At 41.9% G+C, this 13,863-nt stretch overlaps 1 protein-coding gene across 1 annotated transcript in view; it reads right to left on the bottom strand.

Annotated features, from left to right (window-relative positions):
* gad2 (glutamate decarboxylase 2) overlaps positions 1-13,863 on the bottom strand; it is a 132,803-nt gene that overhangs the window by 18,927 nt on the left and 100,013 nt on the right. The window contains exons 9-13 of the mRNA XM_048559863.2: positions 11,744-11,798; positions 9,630-9,746; positions 6,113-6,177; positions 4,080-4,158; positions 2,489-2,638 (exon numbers count right to left, since the gene is read on the bottom strand). Of these exons, the coding sequence (XP_048415820.1) occupies positions 2,489-2,638; positions 4,080-4,158; positions 6,113-6,177; positions 9,630-9,746; positions 11,744-11,798 (466 nt within the window). The remainder of the gene's footprint in view (positions 1-2,488; positions 2,639-4,079; positions 4,159-6,112; positions 6,178-9,629; positions 9,747-11,743; positions 11,799-13,863) is intronic.

Genomic DNA, 13,863 nt, shown 5'->3' with positions numbered 1-13,863 from the left:
ACACTTCCACTATTTCTTCAGCTATTTCCTTTAGTACTCTTAGGTGTAGTCCATCTGGTCCAGGTGATTTATCCACCTTCAGGCCATTCAGTTTTTCTAGCACTTTCTCTTTGGGGATAGCCACCATACTCAGCTCTGCCCCCTGACTCTCTTGAATTTTTGGGATATTACTCATTTCTTCCACTGTGAAGACGGACACAAAGTAGTTATTCAGTTCCTCAGACATTTCCTTGTTCCCCACTACTGCCTCTCCACTGACATTTTCTAGTGGTCCAATGTCCACTTTTGCCTCTCTTTTGCCTTTTAGATATTTAAAGAAACTCTTACAGTCCTCATTTATATTAATGGCTAGCTTACCCTCATATTTAATGTTCTCCATCCTTATTTCTTTTTATGTTGCCCTCTGCTGGTCTTTGTAAGCTTCCCAGTTCTCTGGTTTCCCACTGCCCTTCCCCACATTATATGCTTTCTCGTTTGCTTTTATAATATCCTTGACCATGCTTCTTTTTGCTGGGGATGAATTTTTCTGTGTTTCCTGAATTATACCTAAAAACTCCTGCCATTGCTGTTCTACTGTCTTTCCTGCTAGTCTCCATTTCCAGTCAATTCTGCCACATCCTCCCTCAAGCCTCTGTAGTTGCCTTTATTCAGCTATAATACCATTACCTCTGATTCTATCTTCTTCCTCTCAAGTTGCAGAATAAATTCGATCACTGTCTCCTAACCATCTTGCAGACATTCCACAAATTCCTTTTCTTGCAATCCACTGCAAACCTGATTTTCCCTGTCCACTTACATATTGAAATCCCCCATGATCACTGTAACTTTGCCTTTCTTAGACACCTTTTCTAAACCCAGTGTATCTTGCGCCCCAGCTCCTGACAATTGTTTGGAGGCCTGCACATAATTCCAACTATGGTTATTTTACCTTTGCGGTTTGTCAATTCTACCTACTCAGATTCTACACCATCTGACCCTACTTCATTTCTTACTATTGACTTAATTTCATTTCTTACTAATAAGGTAACTCCTCGCCCTCTGCCCATCTGCCTTTCTTTTTGATAGGGTGTGTATCCTTGGATATTCAGCTCCCAATCCTGATCCCCTTCTTATACCACATGCATTCAGATATAACACCTTCTTGTCCCGTATTGACCCTCCCTCTTCTCAGTGTCACGTGTTTATCCAGTGTGCTTGAAGTTTGATTCCTAACCCTTTCCAAACACTCTGTCCTATCTGTGTCTGTGTTGGAGACTTTAACAAACCCTCTAGAGCTCTCCTTTCCCATCATTTTTTGATATTTTTCCACACAGTGGAATCTATCCCTACATGGTGCTTTGTTACCCACTGAGGAAGTTTTACCCTTCCTTCTGCACCCCCCCACCCATTTTCTAGTTTAAAGTCCTGTTGACGAGCTTATTTTCCCTTTCACAAGAGCATTGGTCCCAGCTTTGTTCAGGTGGATACCGTCCCAGCGATATGGATCCCTCCTGTTCCAATACGGATGCCAGTGCCCCATGAAAAAGAACCCCTCTTTCCTGCACCAGTCCTTTAGCTACATATTTACTTCCCTTATTCTCGTGTCCCTATGCCAATTTGCGCATGGCTCGGGCAGTAACCTGGAGATTATAACCCTTGAGGACCTGCTCTTTAATTTTGTTCCGAGCTCCTCATAATCTCTGAACAGGTCCTCCTTCCTAGTCTTGCCTATGTTGTTTGTTCTGACATGGACCACAACAACTGGATCCTCCCCCACCCTCTCCAATATCCTTTCAAGCTGGTCAGAGATATCCCTTATTCTGACACCGAGGAGGCAGCACATCACACAGGACTCTTGATCCTGCTTACAAACGATTCCTTCTATTCCCTGATTATAGAATCCCCTACAACTACCACTTGTCTTTTTGCTCCGCCCTCTTGAATGACCTCCTGTACCACGGTGCAGTGGTTAGTTGGCTTATCCTCCCTGCAGCCCTTTTCCTCATACTCGCAGGGAGCAAGTACCTTTTACCTGCTGGACAAGTTCAAGAGCTGAGGGTCCTCCATTCCTGAATGCAAGATCCCTCTACCTGCCTCGCCTGCAGAAGTGACAGTGATGTGAATGCAGATTGCTGTGGTAAGTGACATGGGAATCATGTTCTTCCACAATCTTAGTGCTCTCTCAGTATGTCCTGCCCAACTCATTGAGATTAAGGTATCCATGCCAGTTGAGCTAGCTCTATGGTGAGAGATCTATTCACTGTGGGACAGGCATGTGCCACATTCAACACATAACACTGCTAGCGGGCAAGGCGGAAGGGGCTGACTGTCCTTTATACATTGACACATCAAACCTGTTAGTGCTTTACATGCTAGATTCATAAAATACCGGCTTCAGAAAAATGAACATGAAAAGTCCAAAACAAATACGTTGTCACATTCCATGCCCACTCCATTATTTATCTAAGGAATGTATAATTAACAAGAAATTACAAACTGAAATGTCTACCTTAGCTCTCCACATCAGCCACAATTTAAAAATATCAACATGTCGCCCACACTGTAATGCTTTATCTCCAGTATCATAGGACAAATCATATTGCTTATCAGGTTGGAAAAGGTAGCAAGCATTCATCTGATTACAATTCTGCAGCAGTCCCTGCAAAGAATCAAAGAATTATGAATATGAATTGTGCCAATTATACCTCATGGAAGAAAACAAAATCCATGATAAGTATATGAATGAGATCATGAAAGGAATAGATAAAAGTTTTAACTCTAGAGGCAGTGAGCTGTATACTAATTCTCCTGTTCTTAAATTGGCATCCCTTCGTTCTGAGACTATGCCCTTTGGTCCTAGACTCTGCCATTAAGGGAAACATCCTCTTAGCATTTACTGTCTCAAGCCCCTTAAGAATCCTACATGTTTCAATGAGATCACCCTTCATTCTTCCAAAATCCAACCTGTTTAGTATTTGCTGATATGATAATCCCTCTATACGGGGGATAAACCTAATGAACCAAGTGTCAATAGATGTTATAAATAATTGAGGCCTTAGCACAGAACCCCATTCCTTTCAGTTTGCCAATCTGAAACTAATCTATTTATCTGAACTCCCACCATTCATTGGACAGTCTCTGTTCATGTTAGTACTTCATATCATACCATGAACTCTTATCTTGAAAGTGACCTTTATTGTGGCATCTCTTTGAAATCCTTCTGGAAATCCAAATCCACTTTGCCTGTTGGCTCCCCTTTACCTGCTGGCCATGTTACATTCTCAGAAGTTTCAAGAGGCAGTTGAGTATGGAGTTAACAAGGACTAATTTGCAGGGTTACAGGGAAAAAAAAACTAACAAGTGAGATTAAATTGGACAGTTCTTATAAAACTGTAACTGCCCCCTCGACAGCAGACACAAAGTTTGCTTGCTATTTCTTTGGATTTGATGACTTTGAGTGATGTGTTTTAAAAGAGCAAAACATGTTGGTTATCAGTCCGGTGTCGTGTGATTTTTGACTTTGTCCACCCCTGTCCAACACCGGCACCTCCACATCATGATCACCAATCTGTACGTCCTCCCAGGCTACCTTTGGCAGATGGTAAGACCAGGACAGTTTCTTGATCATTCTGAACCATGTGGTAGGTGTGGTGCAGCTGTGTAATTATAAGAGATGCCACACTTTGAACCACCATATAACAAGAGCAAGTAAGAGCTGGCTTTTGATATGGGTCCTTTGCTTATTTAGCCGATGTTGTTGAACGTTTCACATGCATTTTCAGGTAGATTGCTGAATAATCATGAATGGAAAGCCCAGGCTTATATTCTCCAAGTTTGCCTTGAACTAGCAGGGGGCTTCTATCATCGTCTTGGGCGGGATCACCAATGACTGTGCAGAGCAGAGAATGTGGTGCACGGTCCTGCACAGTAATGCAGGTTCATTCACAGTGCTATTGAGAAAGGAGCTTCAGGTTTTTGACTCTTAGCCTGAAAATTCTAGATATTGTTGACCAAATCTGAGAGCATCCTCATCTGCATATATATGTAAATGATACTTAAAACTTACAACTGCAACATTGAGCCACGAAAATAGCCCTTACCTCTTCCCTAACGAGTAAAGCAGAACATTGAAGTGGAACTCCCATCATTTTGTGTGGATTCCATGTGACAGAATTGCCCCTGGAAGTAAAAGTATCAACTGTATTTACTCATGAAATCAGCCAGAGGAGAACAAATAATGCAGAACCCCCATTTTGTACGTGAAAAGCTGTCGGAAACTGTTGTGTGAACGTGGAGAGATCAAGGGATGGGGTGACACCTAATCACCTAAGACCTTTTAATGTGATATTAAGCAGGCCTGGGCAACTCAGCTGTCTGACAGTATTGCAAAGTTGCTATCATATGCTAATCAGAATAATATCTTAGGGATAAGATCCTTGGTAAAATTATGGTGTGTGAAGGAATTGATAATTTATTGGTCTACATAGGAACCACCAGAAGACTCTCAAGAACTTCTAGGAAAATGCGTCCACTGTCTCATGATTAGAGATGGGGTAGGATGCTTGCTTGATATCTACAGCTAGTTGGTAGAAGCCTCAAATCCAAATTTGAATCAGTTCTTCAGGTTGGCTTGAGCCAAGAATCAGATTGAATGTTGTGTGGATTTTGCATCTGCCTTCAATACAAGTAGAATTTCTCAGTAAATGTGATGTTATTTTTAAAACTTCAAGGCTTATGTTTCTTAATTGATTTTATTCTTATACAGGATGCAAGCATCCCTGCAAGGCCAATTGTTGCCCATTCCCAGTTGTTGTAGAGAAGGTGGTGGTGCACAGTCCATGTGATACAGGTAGATGCATAGTGCCATTGTGAAAGAAGCACCAGGCTTTCGACTCCGATCCTGAAAGTTCTAGATATTGTTAACCAAATTATGCATTTTCATTCACCATTTGCCTCTCATCAGTTCTAACTAGGCTTAGGAATTGGCTGATAATAAACCTCAGAAGGAGTGACAAGGGAGAATATTTTTCCATTGAAATGTGGGTGAGCCATAAAGGACTCTGACATACCATAAGGTTACTGTTACAATAGTTCTCAAATTAGCTTCACTTTTAGACAAACTACGCCTCCCGCTGTTACCATTTAATCCAGATGTCATACAGTGTAAGTCACACAATGTAAGGCTTATCTAAGGAAGATATCCATTAAACCAGTTCCAAATGTGTACAGGCTAACAGCAACTCACTGAGGCTTCTTATAAAACCCATAACCTTTACAACCTTGAAGGTCAATGACAGCAGGCACATTGGAATATCACCATCTGTATGTTTGCCTTCAAGACACAGTCCTTCCTGACTTGGAATCATATTACTAACACCGTGGATGCATTCACAACAGATGGATTGCAACAGCTCAATAGGGTCAGCTCCCAAAAGGGTAATTTATGATAAGCAACAAATATTGGCCCTTTGTAACAAAGAGGTCAGGAGAATGGTGTTGGTAATGCAGATTTTAGGGCACCATCAAATCCAAAAATAAAATTAATCACGCCGAGTAAATTCTTTTAGCCTGCAGGGATAGCAATGTGAAGGTTAATTAGAAGCACATTCAGTTACAAAATACTTATAGACGTCAGGGAGTTGGATATAAAAATTGGGAGTTGAGTGTAAGGATTTGATAGTGTTTTGGACTTCAGGTGTTGTTTTAACCAGGGGCCTGAGAGAGGAGACTTTCCTAGTGGGCCAAACCTCCCAGACTAAGAGCCAGAGCCAAATAAGGCCAGTACTGCTGGCTCCACAAGAAACTACACACCCTGTTCCAGGGTCCATCCTTCCTTAAGTTGAATTCCTTTACTAGAGCATTTATTTTGTGCTGGTGACCACTCTACTGGCTTCCTCTGCCCTTCTGTTTCTTGTCAAAAATCAACCTCAAAAGATTTTGAATTTTCATAGAAGTAACCAAACTTCCACTAGAAATTCATTTGTTCCCCTGGGAGTTCCAACAATCTCCCTTAAGTTTGCATTCAGAGTGTGAAATCAGCCGCCGATGCAAACATTCGGAGCCAGACTGCCCTGAGAACCAGCAGGCCAAAGCTTTGCACTAGATGCGGAAAAGTGTCAACATGGTCTTTTACCTTTCAGCTCCATTTAGCTTCCAGCGATGTTTTCGGGACATCAATAGACCCCCACCCCAGGCTGCCTGAATAAGACAGAGCACAAAGTGAAACATCGCAGCATCACCTTTAAGACAACAAAAAAAAATCTGGAAGTCGGTTAGAGTCACACTGTGGAAATGCTTTTCAATTTGGAGAGAGATGCCTACTTTTGTTTACTCAGTATAAGCGGAATGAGGCCTGTATTTAGTTATAATTTGCCTTTGAGTTAAAAAGCAATAAACCTCAATGCTGAATTGAAGCCTCAAAAAGTCTCAAGCACTTGATTTTCTTTAGCCCCAGCAAATTATACTGAGAGAGTCCAGCTGCCAGCTTAAAGTATACCAAAACTGAATGGAGGAGACTGTGTGTAATTTTGCAGATACCAGGCAGAGAAACAAAAAAAAATGAGATGAATAGCTAAATTCTCGAGACTCCTCTGGCTTTGCACTAGTAATGAACTAACTGGAGATGCCAAAAATCTGGTTAGTAGCTTAAATTTAAAGGGGGGGATAATTTAAACATAGGTAGCTACAAAGGGAGGTAAGCTATGTCTCAGTCTGTTATACTTCAATTGGCATGCTTAGTTTCTGAATAGTATGAAAGACATTTGTGGTTTCAGTCCAAATGTTGTTTGCAGATATACCAAAAAGTGCAAATGAACATTGGAATTAGATCAGATGTAGGCTATTCAGCCTTTCAAGCCTGCTCCACCATTCAATGATTCTAAATTCCTCATTCCCATCGATCCCGATCTCTTTTAATTTAAAGGACAACCATTTCACTGTTATCCGAGTGAACAGTAATAGCAGCAAGATATGGCAGTCCAATTTCATCATGCTGGCGGATTCCCATAAAGTGCAAAGGGTGGTTCAAGCTGTTGGGCGCAATGCCATGGTCTTCATGACCAGCAGTGAGTTGCAGTCATCAATATTTGGATAAACTGTGAGCATTAACTCTGCATCTTCCAAGACAACACCTTTCAAGCAGGAGTAGTCATTCTAGGACAACCACCTCTGACAAACTTGTTTGAGAGATCAGTCAACTTACAATGATGGTTCTTCAGGGATTAACTCACTCAGAGATAGTAAGATCTGCTGATACTGGAGTCAGACTCAATGCCGTGTGGAGCTGGAGGAACGCTGCAGGCCAGACAGCATCAGAGGAGCAGGAAAGTTAACGTTTTGGGTCAGGGTCCTTCTTCAGAAATGGGGGAGGGGTAAGGAACCTGGTAAATAAATAGAGAGGAGGAGTGGAGCTGGGGAAGGTAAGTGGGATGGTGATAGGTGAACGCAGGTAGGGAGTAGTCAGTGGGATGGGTGGGGCAGATAGGTGGGAGAGAAGGTGGACAGATTGTGTTAGGACAAGGACGCGGGAAAGACGATGGGTGGCCTTGCAAAAGGTAGGTAGGGTGGTGATAAGTTGGGCGCAGGTAGGGGGTAGTGGGGATTGGTCTCTTGCATTTCCTGCACTTCTGCCCTCAAACCACATCCCTCCAAGGGACTGCTCTCTCTGTGATTCCCTCGTCTGCTTCGCACTCTGCGCTAGCCTCACCATCCTTAGCACCTTTCCCTGCAACCGCAGGAAGTGCTACACCTGCCCATACACCTCTCCACTCACCTTCATTCAAAGCCCAAAGCAAACGTTCCATTTCTGGCAGGGGTTCACCTGTACATCCTCCAACTTGGTCTACTGTACCTGTTGCTCCCAGTGTGGGCTCCTGCACTTTGGTGAGACCAAACGTAGACTTGGGGCCCATTTCGTAGAGCATCTGCCCTCTGTATATGACAAACGACAACACCTTCGGGTCGCCAACCATTTTTATTCCTCCTCCCACTCCCTGGATGACATGTCCATCCTGGGGTCCTCCAGCATCACAATGACACTACACACAAACTGGAGGACCATCACCTCATATTTCACATCGCAAGCTCACAGTCCAATGGCCTCAACATAAAATTCACCAGTTTCAAAATATGCCCAACCCCGGCTTCACTCCATGTCAGCGCCTCCGTCTTGTCCATGCCTTCTTGACCTGACACAACCTGCCCACCATCTCTCTCACCTGTCCGCCCCATCCATCCCATGGACCAATCCCCAATTGAAGAAGGGTCCTGACCTGAAACCTCGATTTTCCTGCCTCTCTGATGCTGCCTGGCCTGCTGTGTTCAGTGATAATGGGAACTGCAGATGCTGGAGAATCCAAGATAACAAAGTGTGAAGCTGGATGAACACTGCAGGCCAAGCAGCATCTCAGGAGCTGTGTTCATCCAGCTTCACACTGGGTTGTATCTTCAGGGAATAAGGTAGCATCTACAGCCACAGCTAAGAACACCCTAAACAGCCACAGACAGACCAGATTGAAAACTTTGTAAGGCCATGCAGACACTAGGTTCATTGTAGATAGCATTCCAAGGAACTTGAAACAAAATTTCTTACACACCTGTGGGCCAGAAGCCTGACTAGCTGGATATATTTTGTATTTTGAAAGAGCAAGGAGGACTACTGTAAAAGATATTCACATTGCTCACATGCAACCAAATTTGTAAACTATTCCTTCAGTAATCACCCTTCCACTCTATCCACATCATTGTTCAGTATTACAGGCTGAATATCCGACAATTCATATGTTATTGCTGTTCTGTGATGAGGAAATTAGTTCCTATATTCATGTAATTGCATTTTATACCTCACTACATTTCTTTAAACCCCAGTTATTAATCACTGCTGTTTTTGTTTTGCCTTTCTTAGACCTGTTTCTGATGTTCAAAAATGTGTAAAAATGTAATAGCTGGTCTAGGTCTGGATGATAGCTCATACTGTAGTCTGTGCATCACTGTTCTCATTAAAGTGTCTTATGGATGAGGCCGCAATGGAGATAACTTGAAAATAAATGGAGAAAGCCTGGATGAATGGTAATCAGTTTATAATGAGGTAGAGAAGCATGTTTGAAAAAGGTCAAGAGGAAAAGAAATGCTGTGGAAAACAGCTGTAGAGAAAGATTGAAAGCTGTCAAACAAGAGACCAAATATTGACAGATGCAACTATGGTGCAATTTGCAATTTAGTTTTGACTGTAAGATCCATACATCATTAAGCATAGCCAATTTAGATAGTGATCTGATCCTACTGTGAATAATCATTCCATTTTCATAGATTTACAGTGAAATGCTGTATTGTTGTAAGTTTTGTAATTTATGCTGTATTGGGACAAGAATTAATATTGTGAATTTAAGGTTGTAAGTCAGTATAACTGATTGGTGCGCTGCATTATTTTTCATTCAAATATCAAACGCACACATGGCTCTACACTTGTACTGCATTTCTCATTTCTTCACTATGTAGATGATGACAATGCTAAAGCTTAGCCCATTATTCAATACTATCAGCAATGTGAAATTTATAATTACAAGATGGCTCTGTGAAGATCAATCATAGCAGATTGTGCAAGCCGGAGGAGTTTCATCTTGAAGGTTATTTATGTGAATGTATTCACTTACATCAACGTGCATCCAGATCTTGTACTTGTTACATATATCAGCGATGGCCACAAGAGGATCAAAGGCACCATATACCGTTGTCCCAGCTGTAGCATTCACAAAGAATGGCACAAAGCCCTGAACAAGACAAAAGGAGTCTGATTAAAAACAGTTGCGTGAAGTATTTAAAGGAGGCACCAAAATGGTATAACGCAGTCTCCCAGTATTGGAATATAGAGTTTTCTGTTTATCTTCCTGTTCTTTGCTGCACTCTTCTCCAAGATCTTTGGAATGGGATGTAAAGGGCACAGAGAATAACGTCCTCTTCTTGTGGCTCCCCTTAGAAAGGCTGCATTTCTATTTGGAGAAATGTTTAGAGAGATTTGACTGGGCTGAACTTGCAATCTGATGCCTCATTTCCATGGCAGTCCATACATAACCAGTGTACCTAGGGGAAATCCCAGCAATTCTGGGAATAATTACACAGACAAGATCCTGGATCATGCTTTACATTGTTTCCCCTGACTCCCAGAAATTAATAGTCCAATAATTCTTCAAGCCAATTTGGGCCTCAGCTCCTTATTTTTAGAGACCCACGCAGGCCATTGTCAAACTCCATTTGATTTAACCTCCTCCTCCTCTCCCTATCTCTTCCTCACCTTTGTCTGCATTGTCCTTAACGGGCCTCGCATTTAAATTAATCAATTAGAAAATGCGAGTGATTTACTGGTGGTGGGTAATAGGTGAAAAAAAATACCACAGGTGATTTGGTGATGGAACAAAAACGTTCAGTTGTGTGTAAGAGCACTTCTGGATAAAAAAAAGAGTTGGGTTTTTCTTCTCCTTCAAAGCCATTTTAATTTAGTCCCCACTCTCTCCCCACCTTTCTCACTTTTCTTGTGGTCGTACTGCCCCAATAGGTTGTGCTTGTAAAGTATTCATTTAGACAGAAACACAGCCGATTCTTCAATGGAAATAAAGTAAACAACTACATGGTCATTTGGTGATGGTTAAAAAAAACATTCAGTTGTGCCAAAGCCGAGTTTGGTTCTTTCCCACCAAGGAAGTGGCTTGTGGACAAAAGGGTCCAGAGGAAATGGTAGAAACTTGTGTTTGTATGAAGCAATAGATTTGCAATAACACCCTTGCTATGTAATCAGTTTTCTGGCAGTTCTGGAGGGTAGGATTTCCTGCTTACTGAGTGGTAGAAGTCAGACCCTCAGACTGTTTAGCCTACCCTAACCATATGACTGCTGTGGGGTAGACTTTTTAAACATTGGCCCATTCACAGTTAACTTTCTTCCCAGGAGCAGTCAGCTGCCACCTCCACCAACCATACCCTGTCCAATCAGTGTCTCCACTGCGATGGTCATTGTTTGCAGGCGCGAATATTGTAACTTTTCTCTGAGTGAAACAATCTCGGCTGCCTTAAATAACCTTTAACAAGCCACAGAGATCTGATGTTGGGAAGAATTCAAAATCGCTCATATAACTCCATTCATTCCTACAACTTACCCTACATTTAAGAGACAGTGCTAAGGCATAACAATCTTCCAAACTTTGCAGAGATAGTAAGAACTGCAGATGCTGGAGTCAAAGATAACACAGTGTGGAATTCTGAAGAAGGGTCCCGACCTGAAATGTCAACTTTCCTGCTCCTCTGATGCTGCCTGGCTTGCTGTGTTTCTCCAGCTCCACACTGTATTACAAATCTTGCATTTGTAATACAGGGCTAACTTACACTGATTTCCTTTCTCTACCTGATAACTGAAGTCTACAGTTTCCTGAGAAAAGATAGGTGATACCAAAGGTTCAAACAGTAATCTGAATCCTGCCAATCCACATCAAAGTAATTGGAATACTATCACAGCCTGGTCCTGATCAGTAACTTGATAAAATGCAAACCCATATGAGGCAGCTGGGTTGTTGAATTCTTAAACCAATTACAAAATTTGTCACGAGCTCCTTGACTATATGGTTGGTTGACTACAAATAGCAACTTATTTGGTAGCTGACATCTGAGTGCTCCAAACTGGCACTGTTCCCACAGGAAATTCAGAATTAATTCAGAATTGAGTGTAGAAAACATGCAACAGTTTTAATTGGGCCTATATTTAATTAAAGAATGAACTGACCTTTTCCTTAGCTTCAAGTATTCTTCTCTCAAGGTCTGATGGGATGATTTTCCCCCTGCAATTTTCAGAAAAAAAATCACATTTTGAAATGTGCTACCCATCAGCAAGTGGAATTTTAATTATTTGTTTTTTTGTAAAAGCAAACTAAAATCTGTGGTTTTGCCCTGTGTGCCACATCACTTCTTGTATTCGGTAAAAGGCTCAGTTTCTAATCTTAGTAATACAGGATTGTTGAAAAGTGGGGAGCGAGGTGAGATGACAGGAGTTAGGTGGAGGGCAGTCACTGTTTCCTGATTAATTGCCACGCCAACCAGTGGAAGACTTGAGACTCTGTAAAAGGTGAGTACCAATTCAACACATTGACAAAGCTCTCTTTCAGCTATGTAAGCCTCTGGAACATCTGCACGTGACTAATTTTAGCCTCTTCAGCATCCACAATTTTAATCATTTCACCACCGGCTCCAGCAAGCAAGCTCCTGAATTTTTGAATTTCCTCCATAAGTCTGCCTATTTTTCTATTTCTCTCCCTTCTTTAAAATGTGACCTCGCTGGTCACACTTTTGATCATCTTCCTTCTTTGTTCATTGTGTGGGAGATGAACAGAGGGATAAATATATTATGCATGGGCAATAAGTAATGGATCTAAATAAGGATTAGAAATTGGCACAGGCTTGATGAGCTGAAGGGCCTGTTCCTATGCTGTATTCTTTCTTATTTATTCTAATAATCCTGTATGTGGCGTAGTGTTACATTTGACATTGTTTGTAATATCCATAAGGACAGATCAGCCCTAATTTCATTCCTGGGTCAGGAGTGCAGAGTTGCATGTAACTCCTTTTAATTGGGTCTATATTTAATTGAAGTAATATGACCTTGAACAATAACACTGAACTAGTAACTCAGAACCATAGGCTTATTCTGTGACGTGATGAGATCAAACCTCATGATGTCTGATTGTGAAATTTGAATTTTAAAATGTCTGGAATTAAAAGATTGCTTAGTGACGACCATGTCAATGTTGCTGATTGTCATCTTGTTCATTAACAAAAAGAGAAATTGCTCGAAAAGCTCAGCAGGTTTGGCAACATCTGTGGAGAGAGATCAGTTAACATTTGGGATCGAGTGCCCCTTCCTCAGAATTGTTCACTAACATCCTTCAAGGAAGGAAATCTGCTTTGCTTTATTTGTCTGGTACCTACATGTGAATCGAGACCCACAGCAACGTGAATGACTCAACTGCCATCTGAAATGGCCTAGTAAGAAACTCAGATGGATCAAATCACTGGAAGGTCCAAAGGAATGACACAAAACAGACCACTCAGCACTGGAAACCACAACAACCCTGTCGACCATGCAAAGACTTTGTTACTGACTTCTCAGGCTTGTGTCAAAATTGGGAGAGAAGCTCCACAGACTAGACAAGCAACAGCCTGACACAGCCATACCTACAGTATCATACTTGTTCGATGATACTTCAGACATCACCATGATCATTCCTCAGGAAGCCCTGTCCTACCTGCAGGACGCACTCACTAGTGGTGGTAACACTGTGTTATGCAGTCAGGTAGAAGCTGTCCTGGGAATCCTCAACATTAACTAAGGACCAATGATCCTCTAAGTTATTTTTAGTGTGCAGCGTACAAGGTCTGTGCGTGGATTTGACTTCTGAAACTGGAATTTGATGTGTCAGCTGTCGATTAATGTGCATGGAATTTCAGAAGAAAAGGAGCATTACTCAGGACCATGTGAAATCTCTTGAATCAGGTCACACAAAGGCAAGGAAATCTCTTGTTGATTACCATGCACCAGGAGCACCCTGAGCTCCAGGACTGATGGATCAATGTTCCTTGATGTTGAACATCAACTGGAGAAAGCATGGAGGGTGACAGAAGCGCAATATAAACTGGGTGGAGGACTTCAATATCCCTCACCAAAAGTGGCTCAGTAGCATGACTATTAAAATATCTGGTTGGACCCCAAAGGACACAGCTGCCAGATTGCATTTGTGACAAATGGTGAGGGAACCAATAAGAGGAAACATCTACATGACCTAGTATTCACCAATTTGCCTGCTGTTAATCTGTCCATCCTTAACTATGTTGGTGGGAGTACCAATCACA

Source organism: Stegostoma tigrinum, chromosome 2, assembly GCF_030684315.1.
Source record: "Stegostoma tigrinum isolate sSteTig4 chromosome 2, sSteTig4.hap1, whole genome shotgun sequence".
In the NCBI taxonomy this organism is placed as follows: Eukaryota; Metazoa; Chordata; class Chondrichthyes; order Orectolobiformes; family Stegostomatidae; genus Stegostoma; species Stegostoma tigrinum.
This window is presented reverse-complemented; position numbering and strand designations above follow the sequence as displayed.